Source organism: Bombus bifarius, unplaced genomic scaffold (assembly GCF_011952205.1).
Source record: "Bombus bifarius isolate JDL3187 unplaced genomic scaffold, Bbif_JDL3187 scf7180000009790, whole genome shotgun sequence".
Taxonomy (NCBI): Eukaryota; Metazoa; Arthropoda; class Insecta; order Hymenoptera; family Apidae; genus Bombus; species Bombus bifarius.
The window spans coordinates 291,024-304,841 of NW_022885336.1; the positions used below are offsets into that span (position 1 = coordinate 291,024).

The window sequence follows — 13,818 nt, forward strand, 5'->3', positions numbered from 1 at the left end:
TCAAATCATCTTCTTCCTTTCTTTCCGACGGCGCCAGTCTTCGCGGTCTTCGCGCTACCGGCTTGTCGCTTTCCAAAACTACTTTCGCGGTTATCCCGACGTCTCTCTTCTTCTCCGGCCTATACCCCCTAACGATATCGCGAATCGCTTCACGATAATGCGGTTCCCGTACGCGTGTCAGGTCTGTTTCGTCGGTCTGTTCTACCGCGTTTACCCCCAGTACATCCGGCGCGTCCTCGTGACCGTCGGTCTGATCGTCGAGTCGTAAAAATGTCACCTCGCCCCGTTTGACTCGCAACTCTACCTGGTCTAAAAAGTCGGTACCTAAGAGTAGACTGTGTCTTGTCATTACCTTATTCGAGACAACATGCAGAGTGACAGTAAAGTCGCACCCGTCGACCGTCATTACCCTTGTGAACTCGCCCCAGGTACTATTGCCAACAGAACCAAAACCATCGAACCTAAGTTTGCAGTTTCCCAGAGGTGGTGATCCTAACCTCGCATACTCATCCGCTCGTATGAACGTAAGGTCACTACCTGTATCCACTAACGAGACAAACCTGCAGCCATCTATCGACACGTCCTTCACGTACTTTTTCCTCTCCGGTCTTGAGATTACGTAAGTCTTTACTTGTCGCGCTGTACAATTCGCCGCCACATGTCCAAATCCGCTGCACTTGAAACACCTAACACCTTCTCCCCTCTCCGGACACTTAACACTCAGGTGATCCTCACTACCGCAGATGAAGCATCTTCTTTTCTTCATTGCATCTACAGATTGACTGGGCTTCCCGTTCTTCTGGGTTTTAGCCGACTTCGCAATCGACTTTGCTCTGCGACTCTTCTGCTCTTCGTACATTACTAACCTCTTCCTCAACTCTTTAATTGACGTAGCGCCGTACAATACAGCCTTATTGTTCTCGTCGTCTATTATTCCATCCACTATGTATTCTACCTTTGCTTCCTCCTCCATGTCCACATGGCTGGCTATCTCGAGCATGCGGTACATGTAAGCCAAACATGCTTCATCACTCTCCTTTTTTGTTTCTTCAAGTTTCTGATGAACTTGCCTACTGTTGACTTTCCTCGAAAATTCTTTCACTAGCCCCCTCTTCAACTCATGCCAAGTCCTGGCGTGACACTCGAAGCTCGCAAATATTTTCGCTGATCCCTTCAGCAGCTTCCTCGCGTAGACTGCCTTCTGCCCATCCGACCACATGCACGTATCAGCGACTTCCTCGAACGACTCGAACCATCGTTCGACATTTTCACCTCTGTTGCCACTAAACGACTCTAATGCATCTTCGACGTCTCTAAAACTCAGTGTCGAACCAACACATGCCCTTCGACAACATTCGTCACGGTCCTGATGCACCCTTCGCGTATCTCTCTTGTATCCTCTTGCGTTTTTCTTGTCATCTTCATCCTCACTTTCGTCGTCGCTTTCTTCTTCCGACGATATGTCGTTACCATCCATGGCCGCTCGTAGCCGTGCGCGTAATTCTACTTTTCTTCCCGTCGTTTTCAAACCCAAACTAGCGAGGCGCTCCTTCAACTCCTTCGTATTCATTTTCTCAACATCCTCATCTTCGTTGCAATCACGCTCAGCTCTCTGTACATTTTCTAAATCTCGTTGACCGGTTAGCTCTTCACCGCCCGTCGATCCCTTACGATACGATTGTCCAGCCCTACACGCCCGATTCAGCCTTGCAATCAGCACTGACCTCGCACCCGATATAGGGAGGTTCATTCGCGCGAGCTTATTCCTCAGCTCCTCCAGCGTCGAACCCTCTTCACCCGACAATCGTTCGTCCTCGACGTTTGCCATTTTTCACACTGCACAAACTTAAACAGTCAACGATATCGTCTTTTACCGCACCGCGTACCGGTAAATTCACAACTAACTCGAATAGCTCTGTTAAACCGTTTCGTTTACTGTCTTGTCCAATCCCGGCTGAGCCCCCAAAAATATGTAATATCGTGATGTAATATGTTTACAAAAGTGGACAATAGAGATGTTAATCAGACAGATAAGACGATTGTGGCTTAACTTGAACTATTCATACCAAACGTACAGAACACAGCGCAATCCACACTCTCTCGGCAACGCCACTCGCAACCTCCGTCTCCGCTCGACTCGCACTCGGCTTCTCGACTCGCACTCTCGTTCTCGACTCGCGCTCTGCTTTTCGACTGACCGTTGTCGCATTCCATTGCCCTTTTCCTAGGCCCACCGCACACGTGTTCTGCAGACGCTCGTGGCCAGGGTCACGTAGGTCTTTTCCACGAAACTATGCACTTGAAAAGACCGATGACACATTGATGGGCCCGACGGCGCCTCGGCTCTCGCGACACTGTTCATAGTTCGTCCGATATTGCCCAGGCCTTTCGTCCACGATACTACATATATATTACCAAAAACGTTACGTAATCATTGAATGTCTATTACAATTTCGTAAATGTTTCATTGCACGCATAATGACGTTCATTTAGAAATAAACAGTGAATATTTCATGCGTGTTACGAAACGAAAATGTTCCTACCCAAATGATATAAAAATGTTATAAAAGTTTAAGTAAGGTAAAATATACAAATGTCCGTGAGAAGAAAAGATTGTAGAGGTATTTGAAAATTTCAAGCGCACTTTTCTACGCGTTCCTATGAGGAACACTTTAAAAGAAATGCTCAATCTGCAAAGTGAAAGTGACAAATTGCGATATACTTCAGAAAATACGCACACTATTTCGCATGTACAACTTCATCCTGCGCGGGACTTGCTCGTGAGTAAAAACGATTTTCCGTTTCTTCGCTTTCGTCTCCAAGGGAATCAAACTACGATTCAAACATTCAACATGGATCGTTTTGCAACTTTCACACGTTTGAACTTAAAAGCTCGAAATATAATTAATCATACTTTTTAAATTGAACGAATTAACAATGTGAAAAATCTGTAGTTTGTATTTCCTCGATATCTCGCCCTTCCCCGCCGATGATAATCCATAACAACGGAGAGTTAAAGCTATATCGAAAACCATTTCTAAAGTGATGCGTTTCTTAAATTTCTATCATCTCGAGATAGCGGTAGATGAAAACCGAAGAATGGCAGCCCTACGCTAATGAGCAGAAACGATGCGGTGGGTTACAAAAGGAAGAAAAAAAACGAGAAGAAGACGATCTATCCTGCAGAACGCCCACGAATTGAATGTACGGACTCGATTCCATTTGATTCCTCATCGGGCTCGTTCCAGCTCGTTATCTCACAATAAGCGGGAGAAAGATGAGGTGAAAAGCGGAAATAATAAGAGGAAGAAATTGAACGGAACGTTCCGTGTTCTTCGCTTGTTCTGTAACCGTAGAATATTTGAATGAATTTTGAACTACAAAGTAGAGTATTTCATTTATAAGTTTCATATTTAACATTTTTCGTACGGTTCGTTTTGTTATTAATTGCTACATTATTATCTACTTATAGTTCATTATTTATATTCATTCCGTAATTCAAGTATCGAACAATCGTTATTAGAATATCTGTAGTGACAATAATTTGATAAATATACAGTTTTCTTGCTATATTAATCGTTATAAATGGTTCGATAAGTACTGTAAATGATTTTATAGATCAGATTTCGCTCGGTCATCTCAGATTCAGATTTCAACTGAAATTATCCATCTGATAATTCTTCTAATTTTCTATGTTATTGTTTGACTAACCACAGACAGCATCGAGATTAGAGGAAAAGATATGGTAGAATTGGTAAGAATATGGGCAGTAAAAGGTAGTCACTGATTAACCAGTCACTTTTCATAAATAAAAAAGCGTGGTAATTTACAAAACATATACAATAACACTAAACAACAACGACTATGTGGGGATTTTTCTAATGCTTGCTACGAAGGTTTTTGAAAGGATGGAACAATTCTCATTGCAAGTTTTACTGTATCCTCCACATTTCTACGATATTGCTTTTTCCGATTACAGCAGCTCTCGGATAAGGCCATGAACACGCAGAAGCAGTTTTTACCTTTATCTCGCTGCATTATCTGGCAATTGTCCGCACGAAAAGGTAAGTGACTTTCACGCTGAGCCTACAGTCGTTTGATGCGCCGAAAAAAGTTTTTATTACTTCAAGTGTCTCTTTGTCCCATTGTTCCTCATGAAAACGTGCAGCTGACAGACGATTATTAGACGCGTCATTAACCTAAGCTAACCTAATTCTAGACTCGAACCCAAATCCAAATTCAAAGCGGAATCAATGACACGCGAAAATCTTCGTTTCTGCAAACAAAACAGCGCTAGAATCGGTTCTAGTATCGATTTTACGATAATAGAAATCGCATATTCCCATAAAAGCAACGCGTTGTGTGTTTTCTATTATCTAACTTCGTTGTGCAATTATTTCGCGATAACGATATATTTAAGCTTGAAACTCGAAAATCATATTTTGCAAAGAATCAAATTCAAAAAATGCATCTCCTCAGAATTTGACGAGAAAATTTGGTCTGCGCCAATATTTCTCGGTACTTCAGTACTTATCTCAGCGATTGTAATAAAGCATTTCTAACTGTTGTTTTATAACGTCGTGAAAATTTGCACATCTTAAAACTTCTGGAAACTATCCAGATCGCCAGTGGCGATTCATCGAGAGCGAAAAAAGGGCGAAACTCAAGAACGAAAAGAGAACTCAGATTGTGTAGGTGATAAGAAAGAAGTTGCAACTGATCGTGAGAGATAGTAGTCGTTAACTGACCGCGACGAATATCTTAATCTCTCGGTTCTTAAAGATCGAAAGATTAAATCGGGTGACGGATTAGATCTCGTTTCAAACAGGCATCCAGGCATGAGATAAAAGTAAGAAGTTGATAGCTAGATCGTTAGAAGCGAAGAAAAAAATATACAAAATCTATTCTTCGAACAATTATGATTGATTTAGATATACATATATATGTTGCGATTTAAATATATAATGATTAAAACTATGAAAAATAATTTCATACGCAAGTTATTTTATTTGATGCAAAAACTCTTAATGAACTGTATGATTTTTCCTAGATAGCTGCTTGCAGAGATTTCAACGCTCAAGTATTTTTTACAGACGGAAGTATACATATATTTTCATCGTGGATTTCGATTCGTTCGATGATATGTATAAAATGTACATCTGAGCAGATAATAATGAAAATGTATACAATGTTTTTATAAATATTGGTTATTTCATTTAATGGAAAACTTAATAGAGTGTATGACTTTCTTTTATATGTTGCGCGCAGAGATTTGAATATCAATGTATTTTTTACAGATGTAACGGTAATGCAAACATACAAATATTTTCATTATATATTCCAATTTGTTCAACAAGGTATATGAAATAATAATACGTTTGAATAATAATTTATCCGGTGTTTTTATAAGCGTTAGCGATAAATGAAAATATCCAATTCTGTAACATTAAAAGCATTGAAAATTCACATTCAGCAATTTATTAAAAGAGCAAATACAAAGTGTGATATATGCTTTTATGTTTTAATCGGTTTATTTGGAAATATACGAATATTTTTTAACAAAGTAGAGTGGATCTGTACTTCACTGGTTTATATACTGTAAGAAATTCCATTTAACTCATAAGTATATTCTCTTTGGATACTCTTCTATGAAAGCTGGTGACCAATTTACTTAGACATTTCGTTCTGAAGTTCTAAGATAAATGCTGTGTTGTTTTTCACAGTCTTCTTACTGGATAGGAAAAGTAAGTCGCGAATCCTCTAAAAAGGATGTTGCTATTCTTTAAGCCAATAGCACAGCTATTTGCTATCACTAAATTCTATCGTATATCTTCTAAAAATCCTAGCTCCCAGCGTTAGGTGTCTACAAAATTTCAATTCAGTAAGCATTCTTGGGCATGCAGATTGCGCATTCTCGCAAGCATACTCGGCCACACACGACATAAGCTTCTGCTACGTATAAATTCTAGGAAATATCGTCGGGTTAAGTGCTTTCGATGACCCTTGAAAGTACGTTGTCGCTAACGTATACACGTTACTTTAAGCCTCTGTCATTTGAACAATTCCTTAGAATTCATTAAAACAGTTAAAGAATATAGCGATAAAACGATAAATATAAATTATCACAAACAACGTGAAACATAAAAACTGATTTGTCGAATTTTGTTGAGCCAGTTCGAAGTTATTCACAAGACACAAATAGAAAAGCAGAGACAAGCGATGGTGTGGCAAACATTTTTCAAAACTTATGATCTTAAATAATTTCGTGTTTGAGAATCGGACATATAATTTATATAATGAAACTATGAAACTGCTAAGAAGTGGAATTTGATCGGGTTGACTTCTCAGAAGCTCGTATAATGTACTAAAAAATTGTAATATATTAATCGGCGATTATCTACAGTCTACTGCGTTAATGACGTGCAAGATTGAATAATTACAAACAGATGAAGAATGATAAAGAGTTCGAATGTGTATATATGTAACACTGACGAATTATACGATAATCGACAGTATATGCATGTCACGGCTTAATAGTTTCTATTGAAACGACAACGAACGTTCTCTTTTATCCCTCTTAGGTAACCACGCGCACAGCAAGCTTGCTCCCTTTTCCATGCAGAATCTTACACATCGGCACGACCGTGGTCTCGAGAACGCCTTTAGAAGACATTCCCGCATCCATTGACCTACATTGAAGCTATGGGCCATAAAAGGGAGGAAGACAGAACGATGGAAGAAGAGTACGAGGTAGACTTTCTTATAAATAAGCTGTTCGGAACGTATTCCATTAACCAACCGTACGGGTAATCCTTGAAGTTTCCTTTGAAAAAAAAATTTTAACGACAGTTCGTGTAAAGCTATACTGTTTCTTCTATTTGAAGAATATGCGCAATTTTAATGTACCGGCTGCTACACGTTGGTCATCAGTGATCTACACTTTAATGAAATTTTTTGGAACGATTAAAGCAAGATAAATTTCATATCTTTTAAAAACTGTTCAACAACGCAGATGCGATAGTTTGCAAAAATTACATGATTAAATAAAAATTTATGACGTAGTATATTATACTCTATTGCGGTTCTCCGAGCAAAATATATAAAATTAGAGTGAAAGTCAACGTTTGATAAAGATTTTGTTCGTGGGACTAATCAATGGTAAATTGTAATGTTGAAGCGTGATTCACACTGAGGCGAATTATTCACTGTAATGTAACTAACTCGAAAGAGTTTATGCCTTCGGAATCCTCATTTTGGTGAAGCATGAAACAATCCGATCATTATCCTTTAATTAAAGTCGAAATTTGTTATATTTAACCACGTACATTTCAAATAACCTAAGCTAAAAATTATCTTGGCTGGACAACGATCGAAAAAATATTCATTTACAAGCTCGTGTCGCTGTCAATGAAATATCGAAGGCAGATATGACACGATATCAATCAATCAATATCCTTGACAAACAAAGGTGGAAGCTCAGACATTCCGATTATCAGTCGTCAAAAACATTCTAACGTTCAAATGAAAATTGAAGAGCTTCGTAGGAACAGAGGCAGTCAAAAACAAAATGACGATTGAAGGAAATTGCTTCGAAAATTTTAGTCCTAATTTTGTTAATATCAACTACGTTTGAATTGATAATTATGATAGTTGTTAAAAAGCTCTTCTTCTTTTTGTATTTATAAAATAAAGAAAATAAATATATTCATAAAATAATTCAACTATCTGACTAGAAAATAGAAAATGTATAGACTTTCTTTTAGCGTCTTTAATGCTCAAACGATATTCAAAGACACACTCCTCGACTAGCACATCTAATGTACGCGTCGAAGGACTTATTAAAGACAAGGTGTTTGTTTTATTTAACCAAGTCCGAGATATTCATTAACGGTTCTAAAATACAATATAACGTAGCTGAGTAACTCTTTTCCAGTATTAATTACGAATTCTGGTCGTCACCAAAGAATTAACGTAGACAAACAAAACAGAATTCTCCAGAACGGAATATCAACGTTGAGAAGCAGTGAGTGTATATAATTAGCCACAGAAGTCTTCGTACATTCTATAACAAGGGTATTTTTATTAAAATAAAATTCCACCAAGTTTCATGGGAAAGTTAGTGTATTCTACGCTTAGAGACCAATTAAGAACTACTTTGAAAGTAAAACAAGCCTTCTGTGATTAAAATATTAACATAATTTAGAGTTTGAAAGAGAAACTCTGTTTTCTTACATGTTCGAATATACTTCTTAACTATAAAACAACATAAATCACAGTATTAAATTAGTTTAACGTACAATAAGTGATTTCGATTAAATTAATCAAAAAGCTACGGAAGGAATTACGATGGGCGTGATAATTTTTTGAAAAAAGGAAGCAACAGTTGATGATTGATCGATTTAGTTGTAAACTAATAACTTAAGAGATTAACACGCAATCGATTATTGTCAATATTTGTTGTTATCGGATTGGCTACTGTCATTATCTGTTTCCTGATCGACATTTCAAACAATTGCTGCATAAAGTTATTTTTACAAAGTAATAATGCAGATGAACAGCAAACAGAAACAACTGCAAGCGGATAATACAATTAATAGAGAAATTATTTGCTTCGTTTAACTCTACAATATTTGAATGATACCCAAATAATGACATTCTTAAACATAACCATTTAACATAACTTTAATTATGTATGTAACAATGAAGTAAATGAGAAAAATTAGAATACAGATCTAGCATCTATCATACAGATTTTAAATTATAAAATGATATATTATCATATAGATAAGGGCAATGTTTGAAATTACGAACAAATTCTGACTCATTGAACTGAATTCGTTTTAGTTTTCCAATAATTCCGAGCTCTAGCGGTGTCGCGCACTTAGCCTAGTTTACTTCGATGTCTCGGGGCCTTCGTGAATACGTTTCTGAAAGTGTATGCAGGAAAGAAGCTAATGACCCGTGGATTTTCGGTCGATTACGAACTCTCATCTACCGATGCTAATTATTTTTCACATTACTGGAAGAACAATATCGCATGTTCTCACTGTTACCCTTGATGACCATTTATAATATTCGCTATGTAGTTACAGAAATTTGACACATACGTATAATTGCCTACATCCGACAATGTATCATTCTTCTCATTACATCTGCACAATAAATTTCTACGAAAATTTCGAGAACGTGAAATTTATAAAGCAACTACAAAATTCTGACTAAAAGTATAATATATTACATTAGAATCTGGAAATATGAGGAATTTGATACGAATATCTTGATATGTCTATACATCTCGAAGTTTTCATATTTTCCATTATAATATCATCAGTAAATTATAGTAAAAAAATTTCCCTTTGCGCACGCAGGAACCTTTCAATGATGTTTCAGGTTGTTTCATTTTCATCCCGCCAAATGGTGTCAGCATATTTCACGTTTAAAAACAGAATAGTTGATAAATTTTCAAACTTCATTTTCTCGTAAACCAAGTCTAAAATGAAACAATTTTATTCCATATTTTGTTCTTATCTTTTTATAAGGAATCGTCTCATACGTTAGCTTGCACCCTGTACATATTTTATGCGCATTATATTTAATATCGTAACGCATATAATAGACATTGTACGTATTGGCTATAAACATACAAATCGTGGACAAAACACTCAGGACAATCGGCCTCGTGAAAATCGACGATCCACGCGTTAGTTATTAACAGATTGTTCTAACAGAGGAAAGATTCAATTGAGAGCAATCGAATAGTCGGAATTGCTCACGACTTGAGAAAACTCGATATTTATACAATAGAACTGCTGTTTACCGTACAGTAGTCTCCACGGCGTAGCGAGGCTTTAAGGTTTAAAGCACGAAGTAACGGAAGTGATTGATTTACTGACATCTAGAACCGCTAGCAGCGATCTTTACCTTGTGATAGGAATTGAACAGAAACTAAAAGTATAGATCATGTAGCCCTGACCGAAGTTTCCAACACTTATCTTCTCAAGTTTCTGTCAACTCGTTCATCCAGACGCTGGAACACGTAACTTTGACACCCAACGGATTTTACGATCTCACTATATCGCGGAGAGCGTTGCATCAATGTTTGACTGCTATGGTTGTAATTGTAATGCTGTATAAAACATACATGAAACGTGTAAAAGTGCAAATGTAAGTAAAACATAAGTTTTTATGCATATATTTTATAAAAAGACACTCGAATTTTTAAAAAAGCATCATTGTAAGTTTACAAAAATTCTATGAAAAATTACGAACTTGTCATATTGATCATTCTGACAGTTCAGAATATGTAGAGAATAGAATAAATTATGTAAAACGTAGAAAATGTTAACAGCCAAAATTAAGCTACGTCTTCTATGCATAGATGTGTGAATCGCTCGCATAACAATAATAATATGTAATAGTATGCGCTTAAGTATGCCATAACGATTATACACGTGCTTATGGAAATACTGGTGCACGTACCGGTTTACTGGAATTTCTTCTGTATATACATAGTTAAACTAAATCCCTTGTACTAATTATCCTGGTAGTTCCAGTCAAACACAAATAAATGCTAGATATTTATATGCATACAAATAAAAATGAAACATTATTGTATAAAACAATATTATGAAACTGATATTTATATATTTATACGTTAATGTAATTATATATATTACAGAATAACATTTTATAATATATTAAAAAATTCACTACGAGTATATTGTACTTTTAGAATTTGAAACATTCCTAATGAGATCTCTACATGTTATTGCGAAACGGTCATCAAAGAACTATTGATTTTACTGAATTTTAAAATTGTTTGCCTATGATTCATCGTACTTTTTTGTAGTTTCCATTTATCAATGAAGCTAATAAATATTGCAACATACAAAAAGAATATTACATCACAGACCTACGTATGCATTATACGGTAAGAATGTTCAATTAACTGTCTATTTGGATCAGCAATCGTTTGGGACAAGTGTTATTTACCGAGAGACCAGTTTTATTTTCTCTCGTAAGTATTATTGAGATTAGGTTGTGCTGTAAAGCCATTTCATTAAGTATTATGTCTGATTGAGCATCAAGCAATTTGATGAATCGTTAAGCGAGCTATCGCGGTTTTGTTGTCAGCCGAGCTCTTTTTAAATTGAGCCTATTGATTGGAGGTTCGAGTAGTACCAAACTTGACTTACCCTCTCCATATGGCCTCCACTAACGACCTCCGGCGTGTTAACGCAAACCACCCTTTTCAGGCGCAGTTTGTTAACGTGGAAGGCTGAACCGTAGCAGTACATCAGCACCATCGTTGTAGGGAAATAAAAACAACAGCACGCGAGAATCCTGAAAATAAGGAAGAACGCAATAAATTTTCATTCCTTTATACAAAGCAATTTTTCAAAAATGAGAAAGGATAAATAGAGTAAGAGGTATAGATATAAAGACACGAGTAAACATGGATAAGGCGAATGAAACACGAATAAATTGAAGCCAAAGGAGAGAAAAAATTATAACAGATAGATGAAATCTTACCTTACCTTGTTTAATTTATGGTACAAGAACGATATTTACAATTTAGTACACAACACTGTACTCAATAAATCAATTGTCAAGTTAGCTAATATTTTTAATGATTATTATTATGAATTTAAAAAATACCGAAGGGAAGCCCTGGCGAAGAAAGGGTCGCAGGCAAGAAGACCAGAGCCGTTAAAGTAATAACCACCTCTTGGTAGTACGAGAGCACCAAAAATCGCCACGCTTGCTATCCAAGTAGTTGACATCACTGCCACGCAACCCTGCCGCATGTAATACTGCGTCACATACACAAAAAATAATCATTCTTTTTTTTTTTCTTTTTGATCATATGTGATTATACATGCGATTATGTTTAATAGGTTGAACAATTATAAATTTATGCAGCGAAAGATTTGTTTCGCGCGTCTAGCTGAAATACGGAAAGAAAAGTTAGAGTAGTAGAAGAAAATATATAATATGTGTAATTTATATTAACTTTTATCTGTAAATATGAAGAAGAAAATATTACATTTTTCTGAATATAATAATACAGTAACTTATGAGTAGTAATAGTTGTAACACTTCATATTAACCACCCTGTATATAAATAATACAATATGCACACAGAACTTGAAAATTCGCGAGATGCACGTGTATCAAAGTAATTCCTGCTTAATGTTCAATTCTACTTTTTCGAAAACTAAATTACTTTCAAAAGACCTGTTCATAACGTGGATGAAGTTTCGTAATTATCTCGTGTTTGTGTTGACACATTTCCATTGAATTTCTTTGTCCGCGAAAGAGTTAAAACTGAAACGAATCGGACGGGATATAATTTTAAATTAACGAAACAGTTGTTAAATTGACAGAGTTTTGACGAAAAAATTTTACTTTATATATATATTTATTTAATTTCATACGTAGGATAGTGGTTTGCTGATTATTCCCGCCTATTCAGTTTGGAATTATTCCTAAAAAGTGTGCACTTGACAAGTTTCCAAATTCGATTTAACGACGATTGGAATAAAACAATTTTATTGTATATTTTCAATTTATTTTTACAAACGCTCTACCCTGCGTTTACAAAAATCGAATTTTCTTAAAAGAAATACGATGTAAGTTGTTATTTCACATAGTGTTAAATAATTTTCATGTACACTTAAAAATATGTATGTATACTTAAAACAATGAAAAAGAGTAACTGCTAGTATTGTACTTCAAATTGTTACCGAGAAATTATTTTAAACCAACGCTATCCGTTACAGGGAGCAAGTAGTGATAATCAATATTTAGCCCACCATAGGCAATCTGAGTCCCTGACAAACTTTCAAATTTTATTTTCAACTTATCTAATAAAACTTCCAAACATTTGACGTACTGAATGATTTTATAACATAGTGGGAACATTCATAAGTACCCCACAATTTTTTTCAATTTTGATTTTCCGAGATTTATGAAACCTGGCAGAGGAAAGAAATAAAAATTGAATATAATCAAATCAATTTGTCTAATGTGAAAAAGTATATTTAGTTTTGTTAATTTTATTTACGCTGTCTTTATTTATTTTATTAGTATAATGCATATATACGCGACAAATTTTTCAATATGAATTTCCTTTTCTCTCTAAATTAAACTTTTTAGGAAAGAAGTGGTATTCCATGCACTTTGAACTTATTTTTTTACCTCTCCTTTCTACACGCTATACGTATAAAATTTTCGACCGTAGCAACTCGTGTCTTTATTAGAATAGTCACAAACTGCCCTCTAAAAGCAAGCCGATATTTTCAGCAAACGTGTAGCGGTACCGATGGTCGAGAATTAGTAACTAACATAGAAAAGCACTCGAACCGACTGCTCGAGAAATTAACCACAGTACGTAGCAATGCCCTATTAATATCCACTCCATTTAAACTAATTTTCGAAAGTAATCCAAGCGATAGATCATCATTCCCTAGGCTTACAATTCAGAGTTACAAAGTGTAATAATTAGGTATCATTCTGGTGACAAAAAATTTATTTCTTACGATAAATCTAATTGCAAACGCATTGAATCTACAAAATAATAACCCATTTTCATGTTGTTATTTTACATTTATATTTGTTGTCAAAGAGTCGATAACCGAAAATAATTTTGAAAGAAATGTATTACTTTCAATGTATAATTATTTATATATCGTTTATTATAATATCGACGAATTCAAACCAATTTGCACAAATTACAAAATGTAGAGATCCTTTTGTACGCATCGAGTATAAAAAGGGTTCGTATCGGGGAAATGTATTAAATGTGTAATAATAATG

At 35.6% G+C, this 13,818-nt stretch overlaps 1 protein-coding gene across 5 annotated transcripts in view; it reads right to left on the bottom strand.

The window, feature by feature from the left end:
* LOC117215754 (trace amine-associated receptor 9) overlaps nucleotides 1–13,818 on the bottom strand; it is a 107,730-nt gene that overhangs the window by 38,247 nt on the left and 55,665 nt on the right. For 4 of the 5 annotated variants that reach the window (XM_033462218.1, XM_033462217.1, XM_033462219.1 and 1 more), the window contains 2 exons: nucleotides 11,659–11,813; nucleotides 11,196–11,343 (listed from right to left, as the gene is read on the bottom strand). In XM_033462218.1, the coding sequence (XP_033318109.1) occupies nucleotides 11,196–11,343; nucleotides 11,659–11,813 (303 nt within the window). The remainder of the gene's footprint in view (nucleotides 1–11,195; nucleotides 11,344–11,658; nucleotides 11,814–13,818) is intronic. The other variant, XM_033462220.1, reaches the window with a different exon arrangement.